The sequence below is a fragment of the Triplophysa rosa genome, unplaced genomic scaffold (genome assembly GCF_024868665.1).
Source record: "Triplophysa rosa unplaced genomic scaffold, Trosa_1v2 scaffold45_ERROPOS3575787+, whole genome shotgun sequence".
Lineage (NCBI taxonomy): Eukaryota > Metazoa > Chordata > Actinopteri > Cypriniformes > Nemacheilidae > Triplophysa > Triplophysa rosa.
In genome coordinates, this window is record NW_026634463.1 from 30,525 (window position 1) to 47,289 (window position 16,765).

The 16,765-nt window shown below is 37.7% G+C and overlaps 1 protein-coding gene across 1 annotated transcript in view; it reads right to left on the bottom strand.

Annotated features, from left to right (window-relative positions):
- The window catches only part of LOC130550875 (protein unc-13 homolog A-like), a 36,074-nt gene extending 20,589 nt beyond the window's left edge, over positions 1 to 15,485 (bottom strand). The window contains exons 1-3 of the mRNA XM_057328388.1: positions 15,439 to 15,485; positions 15,209 to 15,357; positions 14,928 to 15,160 (exon numbers count right to left, since the gene is read on the bottom strand). Of these exons, the coding sequence (XP_057184371.1) occupies positions 14,928 to 15,160; positions 15,209 to 15,357; positions 15,439 to 15,485 (429 nt within the window). The remainder of the gene's footprint in view (positions 1 to 14,927; positions 15,161 to 15,208; positions 15,358 to 15,438) is intronic.
- Positions 15,486 to 16,765: the final 1,280 nt, after the last annotated feature.

Here is a 16,765-nt window from a genome sequence, read left to right on the forward strand (position 1 = left end):
TAAACAGTTTGCTTTAGATCCAAACTTTACATGCACAAAGTATACGTTGAATCACCTTTTCTTCATTTTATCCTCACCATTTTCTTATGTTTTGTTTTTGAGTGTCTATTGAATATACTAGGCTATATTTTCTTACACAAAGCAACTGAGCAATAGAGGTCTTCTCTGCAAGGATATGAAGTAGCTTGATTTTTTGTACAAAGTATATGTAAATAGCTTTATATATTTTTTCATACACGGCTTTATATATTTTTTTGTCATACACAGATTGGACAGGTTGCGTGCTGGATTGTGTACTACAGGTAAGTGGTAAAATGTAGTTAAATTTAGGAAACTTTCGACATGTGTAAATATATCCTTAAAATAAACTTAAAAAGTGGCTAAAGCATGCAAGAAAAATGGTCAACTTGTGCAGACAATGCATCATCTGAAGCGCTGTGAATTGACTTCTAATGAGCAAAACATGCTGTATAGTGCTCTCAAGATAGAGATGCTCTGGTTTCAAATGTTCCTGATTTAAAGGACTGGGTGCAGGGGCGTAGCCAGAACTTTTTTTTTTTTAGAGGTGGCCAGGTAAGTCCCAGTGATTTTATTAGGGTGACCAAAACAGACATAAATTCTTAAACTTCTACTGTACTTTACACCAATTCTTCATTACACATAGTTTGCTGGTCAAAACATACAAAAAGAACGTAAAGTAAAAATTTATTCGCAATGCTTTCATGTGCCAACATTATTTTAAAATAATTTGCTAGCTATCATTTGCAGTAAGTTAGCATTTTGTATAGAAAATAAACATTGCAGTACCCCAACTTAAACTTTTGCGAAAATGTAATTAATGAATGGAATCCAGTTAAACAAGACTGATTTTACTGACCTGATCCTTTTGCTCGCGATGAACTTCCATGGTACACAGACAGTGCACTGTCACGAAGCGGTTAGCAGCTGTTCAGCTATAGCGCTCAGACTGTTTGCGTCAGTGCGTCAGCGTATGACATCATATTAACGCAAGAGTAATGTTCTCGCGTTACTTTCAGTGCATTCGCTAAATGATCTGCGCAACACTCCGTAAACTCCGACACACATCTTAAAACTGCTTCGCACAACAGAGGTGGCCAGATAGGTGGCCATCCATCATTCAGGGGTAGTCGTGGCCACCCATGGCCACCATGTATCTATGCCCCTGATTTGATGGTCTTTTTAAAAAAAATTTTACTTAGTTTATTTATCATATTCAGCCAAATGCTTGTGTTTTCATCTTTTCTTGACTGCTCTATAAGAACTTTCAAACACACATTGCATTTTAATTTGCCTTCACCTTGTCTTTCAGTGATGTAGACGTGCATCGGCATATGAAGGTAAGCCCACATGCATTACCCATTCCAAATCTCACATGTCAGCAAATGACAGACATAAAGATACACTTCTTAAATTGCATGTCCGCTATAAACCAGTGCTTCGGAAGTCATAATTTAGTTCACACTTCTCTAATAACCTGATGTGTGAATATAATTACTATGATACCCTATTTGTCTTAATGAACAGATTTACCTTACGAGCAAATGATTAAATCCTAATACCAAACTACGACATACAACGTGGATGCAACATCTATCTCGTGCTAACAACAATTTTGCTCAAGACTTTTTGACTTACATATCCAAAAAACATATTTACACATCTTAAATTGTTTTTCTATGGTAAACATTTTTATCGTTTTAACATATGCGTTTTAGTCGATAGGAAGTTGTCAGGCTTTACACTTATGTTTTATATAAGGTTTTGAAACGTTGTTCTAATATTTATGACTTTCTGCATATTCACGGCTTTGAGTCATCTACACGTTGGATTCATACATGTCTCACTAAAGCTAACCAGCCAGATGTTGTTCCGTCCTCAATACCAGGAGCGTCTCAAAAGCGAAGTGGCTGAATTCGTGAGACCACGTGATTTGCTAGTCCGACGTTGTTTTTCTGAATTTTTCGTGTTTTAGGGGTTATACCATGGGAAAGAAAAAAAAAAATGGTTAGGTTTGTGCAGTTTTTGTAATGCTTATTGCTATGTCATTCTTTGTTCCCTTATGTTTTACTCCACAAAAAAAAAAAAAAAAACATTATTTTACCACAAAATAACCTAACAAAATAAGGTCTTGTTTGAGAATAAACCTCTCGTTGTGCATTTCGGGTCTCCTTCCAAGGATGCAATGTGAAATACGTACGGAAGTCTGCAGAAGGACATTTATTTTGACNAGCGCATAAGTGAGAGTGAAGCGAGGCGTCCCGTGCAGGAAAAATAACCGCCAACGCGAGTCCATTTCAATTTTGTGAGTATTTAAGATGTGTCCAGCAAAAAAATGCGGTTTGATTGCTAATTTGTTTTCGTTAAAGTGACTATGTTTAATCTGTTGGCATAGTACAGTTTTAAGCGGAAAACTTTAGCGCATGTGCTTAGTTCAGATTGCTACAGGTCACAGTATCACGAATTTTAAATGTTAGAAATTCTCCTAGTGTCGGTATTATAAGAGTGTTTAAAATCGCGACAAAGAATTTAAGTTTTTAGCTATTTAACATGCTCGTATTTATTAACAATATGGTCAAGTAAATATACGCATTCATAGCTAACCGAATGTCTTTTTATTTATTTTAAGAAATGTAAATTGTCCTGGTTGTACATGAAGTGAGAGTAAATGTGCTTGAACTAATGATTAAAAATTGAATTGGTTTCCTGATCCCGCCTACAGCGCATGCGTGAGAGTGAAGCAAGGCGTCCCGTGCAGGAAAACCAACCGCCAACGCGAGTCCATTTTAATTTAGTGAGTATTCAAGATGTGTCTGGCAAACAATGGCGGTTTGATTGCTAATTTGTTTTCGTTAAAGTGACTATGTTTAATCTGTTGGCATAGTATAGTTTTAAAGGGAAAACTGAATTTGAAAGTGCACGTTCCCTTATCCTTCTCTGATGACATCACTTACAGCTATACTGTAAGAATATACATGAACTTTTCTCAATAACAAATGTTAACTCCCTTTCAACTGTTCTATTGTCATGACTTGCAATGTTACACATTTCATGTATTGAAAAAAGTGAAATGGTGTTTTTTTTTCATACACTACCATATTCATTTTCTTAATATTTGGTAAACAAAGCATTCATGACCCAACTAATTTTTGCTTCATTACGCATCTTAATTAAATAGCTAATTATATTCATGTACAAATTCATGCTGAAAATTTGCAGCAACATGAATATACATTGTTAAATACTAAATCAATGTTGTTGAGTCCGAAAATGTCTCATCAGTTAAACATGTCTTAATTTAATTCATGTGCAGAGTGCAAATTAATCCAGAATGCAGTACAGTCTCATAGCAAGCATATTCTATAACGACATAACTAGTAATTCCTCCGATCCTACATCAATGCAACATTTACACCTAGAAAACAAGGAGAAAAACATGTTTCAAAAACGTTATATAAATTCAGGTCCCTGAAAACTTTAAAGTGGTAATGAGAAAAATTGTGGGCATGGCTTTTTCCATTGAAAATGAATTGGGTGTATGAAAAAAAAAACCATTTCATTCTGAAATGGAACTTGCAGCAGACTGACAGTTGAAAGGGAGTTAACATTTGTTATTGAGAAAAGTTCATGTATATTCTTACAGTATAGCTGTAAGTGATGTCATCAGAGAAGGATAAGGGAACGTGCACTTTCAAATTCAGTTTTCCCTTTAAAACTATACTATGCCAACAGATTAAACATAGTCACTTTAACGAAAACAAATTAGCAATCAAACCGCCATTGTTTGCCAGACACATCTTGAATACTCACTAAATTAAAATGGACTCGCGTTGGCGGTTGGTTTTCCTGCACGGGACGCCTTGCTTCACTCTCACGCATGCGCTGTAGGCGGGATCAGGAAACCAATTCAATTTTTAATCATTAGTTCAAGCACATTTACTCTCACTTCATGTACAACCAGGACAATTTACATTTCTTAAAATAAATAAAAAGACATTCGGTTAGCTATGAATGCGTATATTTACTTGACCATATTGTTAATAAATACGAGCATGTTAAATAGCTAAAAACTTAAATTCTTTGTCGCGATTTTAAACACTCTTATAATACCGACACTAGGAGAATTTCTAACATTTAAAATTCGTGATACTGTGACCTGTAGCAATCTGAACTAAGCACATGCGCTAAAGTTTTCCGCTTAAAACTGTACTATGCCAACAGATTAAACATAGTCACTTTAACGAAAACAAATTAGCAATCAAACCGCATTTTTTTGCTGGACACATCTTAAATACTCACAAAATTGAAATGGACTCGCGTTGGCGGTTATTTTTCCTGCACGGGACGCCTCGCTTCACTCTCACTTATGCGCTGTAGGCGGGATCAGGAAACCAATTCAATTTTTAATCATTAGTTCAAGCACATTTACACTCACTTCATGTACAACCAGGACAATTTACATTTCTTCAAATAAATAAAAAGACATTCGGTTAGCTATGAATGCGTATATTTACTTGACCATATTGTTAATAAATACGAGCATGTTAAATAGCTAAAAACTTAAATTCTTTGTCGCGATTTTAAACACTCTTATAATACCGACACTAGGAGAATTTCTAACATTTAAAATTCGTAATACTGTGACCTGTAGCAATCTGAACTAAGCACATGCGCTAAAGTTTTCCGTTTAAAACTGTACTATGCCAACAGATTAAACTTAGTCACTTTAACGAAAACAAATTAGCAATCAAACCGCATTTTTTTTCTGGACACATCTTAAATACTCACAAAATTGAAATGGACTCGCGTTGGCGGTTGGTTTTCCTAGGACGCCTTGCTTCACTCACACGCATGCGAGGTAGGCGGGATCAGGAAACCAATTCAATTTTTAAGCACCTTTACTCTTATTTCATGTACAACCAGGACAATTTACATTTCTTCAAGGAAATAAAAATACATTTGTTTATAAATGTGTAATATTTTAATTGATCTAAAATGGACACTTTATGGTAATCAATTTTAATGCCTAGGGGTTTGGGGCACAACCTCAAATTCCACACGTTCATCCAAGTAACTTTACTCTCATTACATGTACAACCTAGACGATTTAAATTTCTTCAAAGATACAAAAGGACGTCTGTTTATGTAATGTATAGTATTGTAATTTATCTAAAATGAACTATTTATGGTCATCCAAAGAATGCCCATGAACATTTTTTAGTATGTCTGTTTCTTCACTCAAACAATAACATGTTTGTGAAATAAACTCTCAGAGCAACTCTGGAGATGAAGTTCATGTCCTCATTCAACGCAGGCGCTGACAAATTCATGAGCATCACGTGTGTAGCACGGTAAACTGTGCAGTTCATTCACCCAGACATGCAGAACAGACAGATGACATATGTAAATAACAGGATTCGGCATCCACTAGTGCGCATCTAGTTTTATTGACTCAATGCAGCCGGAAAACAAGTTTCACTCGCAAACTAGACTAAAACTACGTGAAATAGCAGTTCACCATTTCAATAAGCTATCACTTATTTATCAGCATGAGTCACACGTGTGAGCATGTGAACAGACTAAAATGCGTGTGTCTCACGGTGAATGCGTGAGACTTGAGAGCCGGTAACATGAACAGAGTTTAGCGGGCTGTGCGTCAGTAATAACGGTCCGTGGGGAAACGCAGCGCTCCGTATGTACTGTAGTTAAATGGATTAAACAAAGCTTCGAGGCAACAAAATTTGCCTCGATGATTTTTTGTATTCGAATTACTCGAGGAATCGTTTCAGCCCCTGTGATGATGTGTTGTGTGCTCGTGCTGTAGTTCCATCCCACTCTCCCGACTAGTCCCACCTATAGCGGCTCGTGTTTTTCCGGAAATAATCGTACAGCTGTATCTGTCTTTTGTAAATTTGATCAAACTAAATACTCTTCGAAGATACGACGTATGCAATACTACTGTATAGGCACTCAAGATTAATATGAAACTGAGTGTGTTGCCCGATCTTTAATCCAAGCCGCGCAGTTCTATGTCAAAATAAATGTCCTTCTGCAGACTTCCGTACGTATTTCACATTGCATCCTTGGAAGGAGACCCGAAATGCACAACGAGAGGTTTATTCTCAAACAAGACCTTATTTTGTTAGGTTATTTTGTGGTAAAATAATGTTTTTTTTTTTTTTTTTGTGGAGTAAAACATAAGGGAACAAAGAATGACATAGCAATAAGCATTACAAAAACTGCACAAACCTAACCATTTTTTTTTTTCTTTCCCATGGTATAACCCCTAAAACACGAAAAATTCAGAAAAACAACGTCGGACTAGCAAATCACGTGGTCTCACGAATTCAGCCACTTCGCTTTTGAGACGCTCCTGGTATTGAGGACGGAACAACATCTGGCTGGTTAGCTTTAGTGAGACATGTATGAATCCAACGTGTAGATGACTCAAAGCCGTGAATATGCAGAAAGTCATAAATATTAGAACAACGTTTCAAAACCTTATATAAAACATAAGTGTAAAGCCTGACAACTTCCTATCGACTAAAACGCATATGTTAAAACGATAAAAATGTTTACCATAGAAAAACAATTTAAGATGTGTAAATATGTTTTTTGGATATGTAAGTCAAAAAGTCTTGAGCAAAATTGTTGTTAGCACGAGATAGATGTTGCATCCACGTTGTATGTCGTAGTTTGGTATTAGGATTTAATCATTTGCTCGTAAGGTAAATCTGTTCATTAAGACAAATAGGGTATCATAGTAATTATATTCACACATCAGGTTATTAGAGAAGTGTGAACTAAATTATGACTTCCGAAGCACTGGTTTATAGCGGACATGCAATTTAAGAAGTGTATCTTTATGTCTGTCATTTGCTGACATGTGAGATTTGGAATGGGTAATGCATGTGGGCTTACCTTCATATGCCGATGCACGTCTACATCACTGAAAGACAAGGTGAAGGCAAATTAAAATGCAATGTGTGTTTGAAAGTTCTTATAGAGCAGTCAAGAAAAGATGAAAACACAAGCATTTGGCTGAATATGATAAATAAACTAAGTAAAATTTTTTTTAAAAAGACCATCAAATCAGGGGCATAGATACATGGTGGCCATGGGTGGCCACGACTACCCCTGAATGATGGATGGCCACCTATCTGGCCACCTCTGTTGTGCGAAGCAGTTTTAAGATGTGTGTCGGAGTTTACGGAGTGTTGCGCAGATCATTTAGCGAATGCACTGAAAGTAACGCGAGAACATTACTCTTGCGTTAATATGATGTCATACGCTGACGCACTGACGCAAACAGTCTGAGCGCTATAGCTGAACAGCTGCTAACCGCTTCGTGACAGTGCACTGTCTGTGTACCATGGAAGTTCATCGCGAGCAAAAGGATCAGGTCAGTAAAATCAGTCTTGTTTAACTGGATTCCATTCATTAATTACATTTTCGCAAAAGTTTAAGTTGGGGTACTGCAATGTTTATTTTCTATACAAAATGCTAACTTACTGCAAATGATAGCTAGCAAATTATTTTAAAATAATGTTGGCACATGAAAGCATTGCGAATAAATTTTTACTTTACGTTCTTTTTGTATGTTTTGACCAGCAAACTATGTGTAATGAAGAATTGGTGTAAAGTACAGTAGAAGTTTAAGAATTTATGTCTGTTTTGGTCACCCTAATAAAATCACTGGGACTTACCTGGCCACCTCTAAAAAAAAAAAAGTTCTGGCTACGCCCCTGCACCCAGTCCTTTAAATCAGGAACATTTGAAACCAGAGCATCTCTATCTTGAGAGCACTATACAGCATGTTTTGCTCATTAGAAGTCAATTCACAGCGCTTCAGATGATGCATTGTCTGCACAAGTTGACCATTTTTCTTGCATGCTTTAGCCACTTTTTAAGTTTATTTTAAGGATATATTTACACATGTCGAAAGTTTCCTAAATTTAACTACATTTTACCACTTACCTGTAGTACACAATCCAGCACGCAACCTGTCCAATCTGTGTATGACAAAAAAATATATAAAGCCGTGTATGAAAAAATATATAAAGCTATTTACATATACTTTGTACAAAAAATCAAGCTACTTCATATCCTTGCAGAGAAGACCTCTATTGCTCAGTTGCTTTGTGTAAGAAAATATAGCCTAGTATATTCAATAGACACTCAAAAACAAAACATAAGAAAATGGTGAGGATAAAATGAAGAAAAGGTGATTCAACGTATACTTTGTGCATGTAAAGTTTGGATCTAAAGCAAACTGTTTAACAACAACAATTAAAACCTTGTTTAAACTAAAAGTAAACCGAAACACTTACTGTAGGATGGAATGTCTACTTCTTGAGTTTCCTTGCTACACAATCAGATGTCCAACACAAAATAATAAAGAGGTTTGATGCTGAAAAGAACTCAGAGTCTGCTCTATATGTCAGTAAATCTTAGAATCGTGTCTAGGTGTTAAGGGGTTGCCACAGTTTAACACTAACCACTAAAACAGATGTGCAAAGACAACTCGTAATAACAGGATGTGCGAGATTTGACTATTCTAAATGTTTTAAAGAATATCAGTTTAGAATCATATAAACAGTTATGTTAAAAGGCATACCTTTGATAGAATCACTTTCATTTTTAATCTAAAAAAATTATTTTGAAAACCTTATGCAGACTTATTTTTATGATACAACCTGGAGGCATGATATAAAACACATTCATGAAATTAACATGTCGTACATTCAATTTAAGGTTTCTTGCTGTTCAATCAAAATCTGCTTTGTGTTTTAAGGAATCACCCAACTGCCTGCTGTGATGCTATGAACACTAGCAATAAAGATGATTTTTTTTTTTTCCACCCTTGGTTGGTGGACGCACTGGCATCTTCTCAGACAGAAGGAAAACAGTCAGGATAGGGGCAACATCATGGACACCATTTAAAGACACCGCTCCATGCAGTTAGGAAAACATGTGCTTTAATTATACAGTGTTGTAGACACAGTTTGAAGAATGGATACTCAGATTTTTTTTTTTTTTTTTTTTTTTCAGAAACATGAACGCTGGAAGGTAACCGCTCTTGGTGAACACTCGTGCACGCATACAAACATTTATTGGGTCAAGCCATTTTCATGGAGGCCCCTGTACAATCAGACACGTGTGAGAATGGTTTAAGTTTTAAACAAAACAGATACTGATGAATAAAGCGGATATGTTTAGAATGTTAGTAGCAAAAGCTGTTTTCTGATTAGTTAGAGATATAGCGAGATTATAGTTTGTCCCATAGAATGCTTCGGGTACACACAGGTCAATTGGTCACTCATTGCCCGAGGGCGAAAGCCTCAGCTGGCGATCCTATACAACGCATCCCTGTGTCGAGATAATACGCTCGCTCGTGAAGCTACACAAATAACCGGTCGTAATCCGGCCAAATTTTCACGCTAGGGATGTAAAACAAATCATACCCGATTAAAACGTCCGACGCTGTCGCCCTGCCGGATGAAAACTCTGAATTACGTACCGCTTAAACGTCACGACGATTTACGAGTCGGTGTGTTTGCAACGCTGGAATGTCTGAAACAGTCCTTTCAGTATAACGGCAGGAATGTGATCTTTCAACCAACGTAAGTTTTACCACAGTTTTATCACAGCCTAAATACAGTATATATATATATAGAGAGAGAGAGAGAGAGAGAGAGAGAGAGAGAGAGAGAGAGAGAGAGTGCTTCATTTAATTACTTATTCATTCCTTGCTTTGTTTATTTGTTTATTTACTTATACATTACTTGCTTTGTTTATTTGCGTATTCATTATTTCTTTAATCACTTATATAACCAATTCTTTCTTTAATCACTTATTCATGCCTTTATTTATTCACGCATAAGATACGTGTCAACATCATAAAAACATGTCCAAACATGATCTCCGGAGAAGAGAGAAAAATGCTCGGTAACCGTACGGGCAAAAGTTCAAGAGTTCAACTCCAGACGTGGGCAATCCCTCACGACGTGGACAGATACTGTCAAAGGCCAAAAGTTCAACACAAAGGGGGGCAGTCCCTCACAATGGGGCGGGTATGGTCAAAGGTCAACGCAAAGGGGGAGGGGCCCTCACAACGTGGGTGGTCCGGAAGTAATTCAACTCCCCCCCGAAAAGGTCAAAGGTCACCATCAATCATACCTGTCAATCATTTTGACACTATGTCCCCCATATATACTACTCATTGCTATGGTCTATTGCAAGATTAATTACATTTTGATACTTGATAGAAAACTCAAATAAATGGAAAAAGTCACAACTTTGTAGTTTCATGAGTTCAAAACAAAATTTAGAAAGTTTGTTGTATATTTGTAGCCTATCTGGCAATGCCCGTATAATAAGTGAAAATAAGATTTTTTTAAAGATATTATTTTTCCATCTGTTTCCCCTGTATAACTTACTTGAATGTTTGTCCTTATTAACAGGGGGTTCCCAAACTCTCAATCCTTGACACAGCAACAGGTAATCTGTGTCAAACACACATTTTTAACATGGGGAAAACACATTCGTTTCAGTAGTTTTTATTTTATCACAAATTAATACGTTTAATTACGTACGGCAACAGCCATCCTTACATTTAATAAAGCACAACATGCTTTAAATGATCTATTAATGAAAACATGATATAGTTTAAAAACAAATGGAAGCAGATCTGATATGTGGAAATTTAGAATAGTGAGTTTAGCGGATTCGTACGGTGGCGTATTGCTGCCACCTATTTTTCCACTCAATTATGTCGTTAAAACGAGATATGTCGTTTAACGAAATAATTTTCTTGTGTAAACGTCTATATTTTTCCCGTTTTAACGAGATATTATATCATTTTAAACAACATATTTTTCTCACTGGTTTCATTAATAGACAATTCAAACGGAATTGCATGAATTCGGTAAATTAATTCAGTTTTTTGACGAGAAGGTTCATTAACTGAGCTGGTGCTATTAACTGAGCTATTAAACTGGAGTTTAATAAGATAAAACAATTAAATCTGGAATCAGCATTAGTTAGCCCAACATATTTCTAACAGAACAAACAAACGCTCCGAACAAGTTTATGGTATAAATAAATAAATAATCATCGAATCATTTAATATTACGTTGGTATTTTTATACCAACTTATATTAAGTAATGTAATGTTAACGAATTCTGTGGCTCACCAGTTTTTAAAACATTTTTGGTGATGTGAGCTGAGCATAACACGCGATCCGTCAGGCCGCCTGTGTGAACTTAAAATAATAACTAGCTTGCGATCTGACTGTAGAAAGATTTAGGACACATGCAAATTATTTTTTTATATTTTCTGTACATTATAAAGTCATTACAGATGAAGTGAAGAAGCGTTAAATAAGACAAGACAATTCTAAACCTGTGGTGATGCAGTTTTTTTAAATGAAAAATAAAATATTCAATAGCATTTTATTTTCTAATAATTATTGCGATCAATATTCGTGCATGTCCCTAGCACTTTTATTTCTTCTTCACAGCACAACTTTCTGTGTTTGCATTCTGAGCAGCGAAGAAGCCTTGCCATTTGCAGCTTAAGCAAAGCTAGCGGGCATAACTAGGTCCTGTTTAAGAAATTGGTATCGGATCGGTACATGGATTCAAGTACTCGCCGATACCGATACCAGAATTTTATGTGGTATCGGTATTCACATCAAATTTGGGTGATTTTGCGCGAAATCCGTGCAAATCACCAAAAATGAGAAAAACAGTAATTAGGGTCGTTATTTCGTTTTGGTTTATTTATTTATTGGATTTCCCGTTTCAAGGTGAAATAAGAAGAAAAACATCGTTTTTTTATTTTTGTGCATACAGAAAAACGGAAAAACGAAATATCGACTGTTTTTTCTTTTTCCGTTTGTTATATTGAATGGAATAATCAAATGATCAGATGATACACGGACCCTAACACAGAGGTTAAGCTTGGTATCGGCGGGTTTAAATTCAAAATATTGGAGAGACAAGTTTACCCAAGTAACGGTTCTTCTTTGGTTTCAAAGCATTTTCCACCATAGCGCCAAATCGTTCTGGTTGCCTTAATCATTCGACTCCTTTGCCGATCCATCCAGCCGGTACGTAAATGGTTTCATTTTCCACCGAGAGGGTTGGGTACCGAAACCCTGTGCCAGTACGGCACCGGTACCTATATGACCGGTATGTACCGGACCGAATCAGAACGCAAATTTCGGTGCCTCATTTTGGTGCCACTTAAATGCCTGAACTGATAAATATTTGTCCTCTGGTGCTATGAGTCATGACACGGACGTAAAGAAGCATTATATTCATCAACACGTATGATCGCTGGTTAAATTTAAATACTGTTTTCATGGGATGTCAGAATGATCGGGAAAAAAATCCTGAATGAGAAAACTCACGTGAACGTCGGAAAGCTTTGATGATACAAATCCAATACATCTTTGTAGCAGTGTTACTGTTCAATTTGTTTTCACATTTCATATTAAAAGCACAAATCGCGAGAAGCGCGTGAATGCAGCAACTACACTTGCTCTGACTGCAGTGCAGCAGGTGGTCTAACGTTACCGTTAGCTTAGCTAGCTAGTGTAACGGGTATAAGTGTAGTTGTTTTTAATTTCACTTAAAATGGTTTTATTATTGTTGGACTTTTGAGGCAGTCCTGCATGTTCAAAAATTTGGCAGAGACGTTCTTCAAAATCGATTAGAAGTTTATTATCAGATGTGAAAAGTTGTAACAAAGCTTTGGGTTGTCAGACGACCTCCAAAAAGCCAACAACAACCCAGATCATTTCCTGACATGCATATTTATACAGTATGTGACGTCGTTCAAACTTCTGACTCCTCCCCTGCCTTGTAAGGAGTGCTGCACCAATCACCATGCATATCTGCAAGACAACATTCTGCACGACACATGTTTTGCAACGTGTAGTCAGTTGCTAATAAAGTGGAAGTGTCGTCTAGAGACAGTTTCATATCGCAAGACAACATGTAAAAATACTTTCAGTAAAAAACACTCAATCATCTAATACTTTGATTATGCAGCATTGTTTCTTAATCCTATAATTCAATAAAACACATCAAAACTCATGATTATACTTAAAACATATGCAATGGATTAATTCATAACTCTTGTGTGTTAGTTGGTTAGAGTCATCAAAATGAGCTGTGATGATTCTACACGTACACACAGTCAACTTCCTCTTCTGCGGTTAAGCTAGCTTCCTGTTTTTCTGTCACACACACTCTAATATTAGACAGTAATTTTCACTGAGCAACACAGCAAACACATTTAAACAAACACAATGCAATGATTATTAATGAAATTCACTTATTGATTATATAGTAATTACTTCATACTCATATTCTGAATAATATTCCCACAATTCCCTCTCTTGACCTCTTTGAGAGGTCACACACCATGTTCTCCTTCATCTTCTGCAAGATCACTTGATAACAAAGGCATACTGTAAGGGGGTGGGGATTCTTTCTTTTCAATAGCTTCCTAACATCCCCAATAATTTCCAATTTTCCCACAGTTTCATTTTGTTGCTGTTATATTCATCCTCTCTAGTAATATCTTGTTATCTTTACAACATCAACACTTCTTAAAAACTTAATACCTTAAAACCTGTAAGAAAACACTTCTTAAAAATACACTGTTAAACCTGAAAATTGAAAAACATTGAAAAACACTCAAAATCACACAATAATGAAAACTTGATTATAAGGAATAAATGGTTATTTGTATGTCCACGTCCGTGAACACTTCACTCAGAATCTTTTGTACTTTCCCGTATCCTCCCTCTCTTGGACATGAGTCCTCAGGTCCAAACCAGTGTCAGCAAGAGACCTAGAAGGGGGGTCACAAGCTACACAGGATGTTAAATGGAACCAAGTGTCTCCTTTGCCTTGGAGTTGCACACAATGTGAGGTGCGAGCTGTTACACGTAGAGGTTGAGACCAACGTGGTTCACTCCACTTTCTACGGAATGTCCTGATCCTGACCCAGTCTGTCGTGACTGGAGATGACAGTTCCTCCGGTTGTGCTGGTACAGGAGTTACCTGATGGGAAAAGGTTCGAATCAAGCTGTTAGTTTATCAAAATACACAGTATGTGACAATGGCTGCACTGTGTCCTCTCTCAACGCCGTGGTTGGTCCTGGAAATTGACGACCTGTAAGCAATCAAAAGGTGTAAAGCCTAAGATCCTGTTGAACAGAAGAACGAATAGACATGAGAGCAATGGGTAAAGCTGACAGCCAGTTCAATTTAGTCTGTGCACAGATTTTGCCAATTTTAGTTTATGTCAGGTTTAACGTTCAACCTTACTTCGCTGGCCGCATGGTAAACGCACTACGCATGTGTTCCTGAGCGTCACATATGTCATTTATTGGCATTGTCATCTGAAGCGTGGACATTGGGTATGTTGAGACACTTTATTACGCCGACTCTCCGCGACGGATTCTGCCAACCATAATATAATCACTACTTTGCCAGTACTCGTGTATCATTCTGAAGTCATCCAATTCTTCCTGCAGTGTCGAAACCCCCTTTGGTTGATGCTAGGTTTTACATTGTGTTCCTGACAGATACAACACTGTCACATGACCTGACACCATGGATTGCAAAAATGATGCCACCAATTTCGAGAGCTCTCATCATTTGTTTGTCACTGACATGGCTTACCATGGGCTTTGTTAAATTGAACCGGTCAGAGAGACAGGCAATGCCGGGCGTCCATCTGGCGCTTGCCATAGACCATCACTAGCACAGATGCCTCCATGCTGTGACCAGACTGATTGTTCTTCAGGGGCAGATTTCTGTTGTTCTTTGACCAAATATTCTCGAGTGAAACGAGGCAAAAGATCACTACAGGCTCTATCTGATCTTACCACCTGCTGAGTTGCAACATAGCCAGCTTCAGTTTTGGCAGCTAGATCAGCTGCATTGTTTCCATCAGTGATAGGGGAATCATTTTTGGAATGTCCTGGACATTTAATAACTGCTACCTCTTTGGGTATCATCAGAGCCTCTAAAAGGTCTCTGGCTTCCATGCATGGTGATTGGTCGACCTGTGATGTGGTGAACCCACATCTCTGCCATAAGGGCAATTCCACGTGGACAGCTGTTACAACATATGCTGAATCGGAATATATGTTCACACGGGTCTCACCAGCGTAGTACAGGGCTCTTGTCACTGCTATCATCTCTGCTCTCTGTGCTGACTGTTTTCCTTCTAACTTCCCTGCATTCCTTGTCACTAATGAGCTTCCCACTTGTTCAACTACTGCATAGGCTGCCTTCAGGCTCCCATCCTCTGCTCTGAAACAACAACCATCTGTGAACAATGTCATAACTTGCTGGTGGGGTTGTCAATGGCACCGCAGACAGATCTTCTCTTACTTTGGATGCTCTCTCGGTGATGGGTGCACAATCGTGTGGCTGTCCATCTCCCATCAGATCAGCCATATTAATGCCTCTATGTGTATATGTGAGATTGGGCTGGTCAAAATCTTAGCTATTCTTCTCTGTCTCAGTGGTGAAAATGTGAATGATGCTGAATTTACGAATGACATGATGAGTGTGTGGTGAGTATTGTCAGTGGGTGGCCCATTACAATGTGTGAAGTCTTTGTTGACCTTTAGCCTAAACCTCGCTGCGAACTAGAACAAATGGTTGTCTTGCTCACACAGTCTAACATACACACTGGCATACATCAAACTTTTCTCCTCGCCTTGGTCTTTTTGAAAAGACACCTGTGCCTGGATGCCTAGATTCGAGGCATCCAGGAAAAAGGTAACTCATAATTGGCACAGCTTCAGGTGTACAGCATGAGCTAGCTGTGTCTTTAGGTCAATGAACGTCCGTTCAGCCTCTGTGTCCACTGAAGTTCTGCTTTCAGAATTTTTCATGCCATGTTCTCTTGTATCAACTGCTGAGTGGGTAGTCAGTGAAACATACATAGGGAATAATGTCCTACTGAATCCTGTCAGCCTAAAAGACAACATGATCTTTCACTGTAGTTGGCTTGGGATGGCTCAGTAAACCCTGTCTTTGTGTTCCTGTCAAAGTTGAACCCTGTGCCGTGATCAGTCGACCCAAAAATGTAACACAAGGTCTGCAAACCTGCAGTTTGTCCTTGCTTACCTTAAACCGAGACTTATGCAACTGAAGTAATACAAGTCTGGTGGCTTCCAAGCATGCCTTTTCTGTTGTGGCAGCCAGCAATAGGTCATCAACATACATGATCATGACACAGTTTTCAGGTAAGCTACAGTCCTGTAGCTGTTGTTTCAAAACATGATTAAAAATTCCTGGGGATAGAATAAATCCCTGAGGTAATCTGTTATAGGAATACTGGCGCCCCCTGTATGTAAAAGCCAAACATGCTTCGCACTCCTCTGCAATTGGAATACAAAAGAATGCATTGGCCAAATCAATGCATGTGAACCATTGATGTGCTGGTGTCAAGGTAGATAATGAAATATATGGGTTTGGCACAGTCATTGTGGGTGTTACCACAATGTAATTGATATTTCTTAGATCATGTACCAATCTGTACTTGTTAGTTCCTGGTTTTGGCACAGGAAAAATTGGTGTGTTCCAATCTGAAATATAGGGTGTTATAACTCCCCTTTCCAGTAGTCCAGCGACAGTGGTGGCTACACCTTGTTCTGCCTCTGGTTTGTTATGATACTGTGGGACCCAAATGGGTGAATTGGTTTTTATG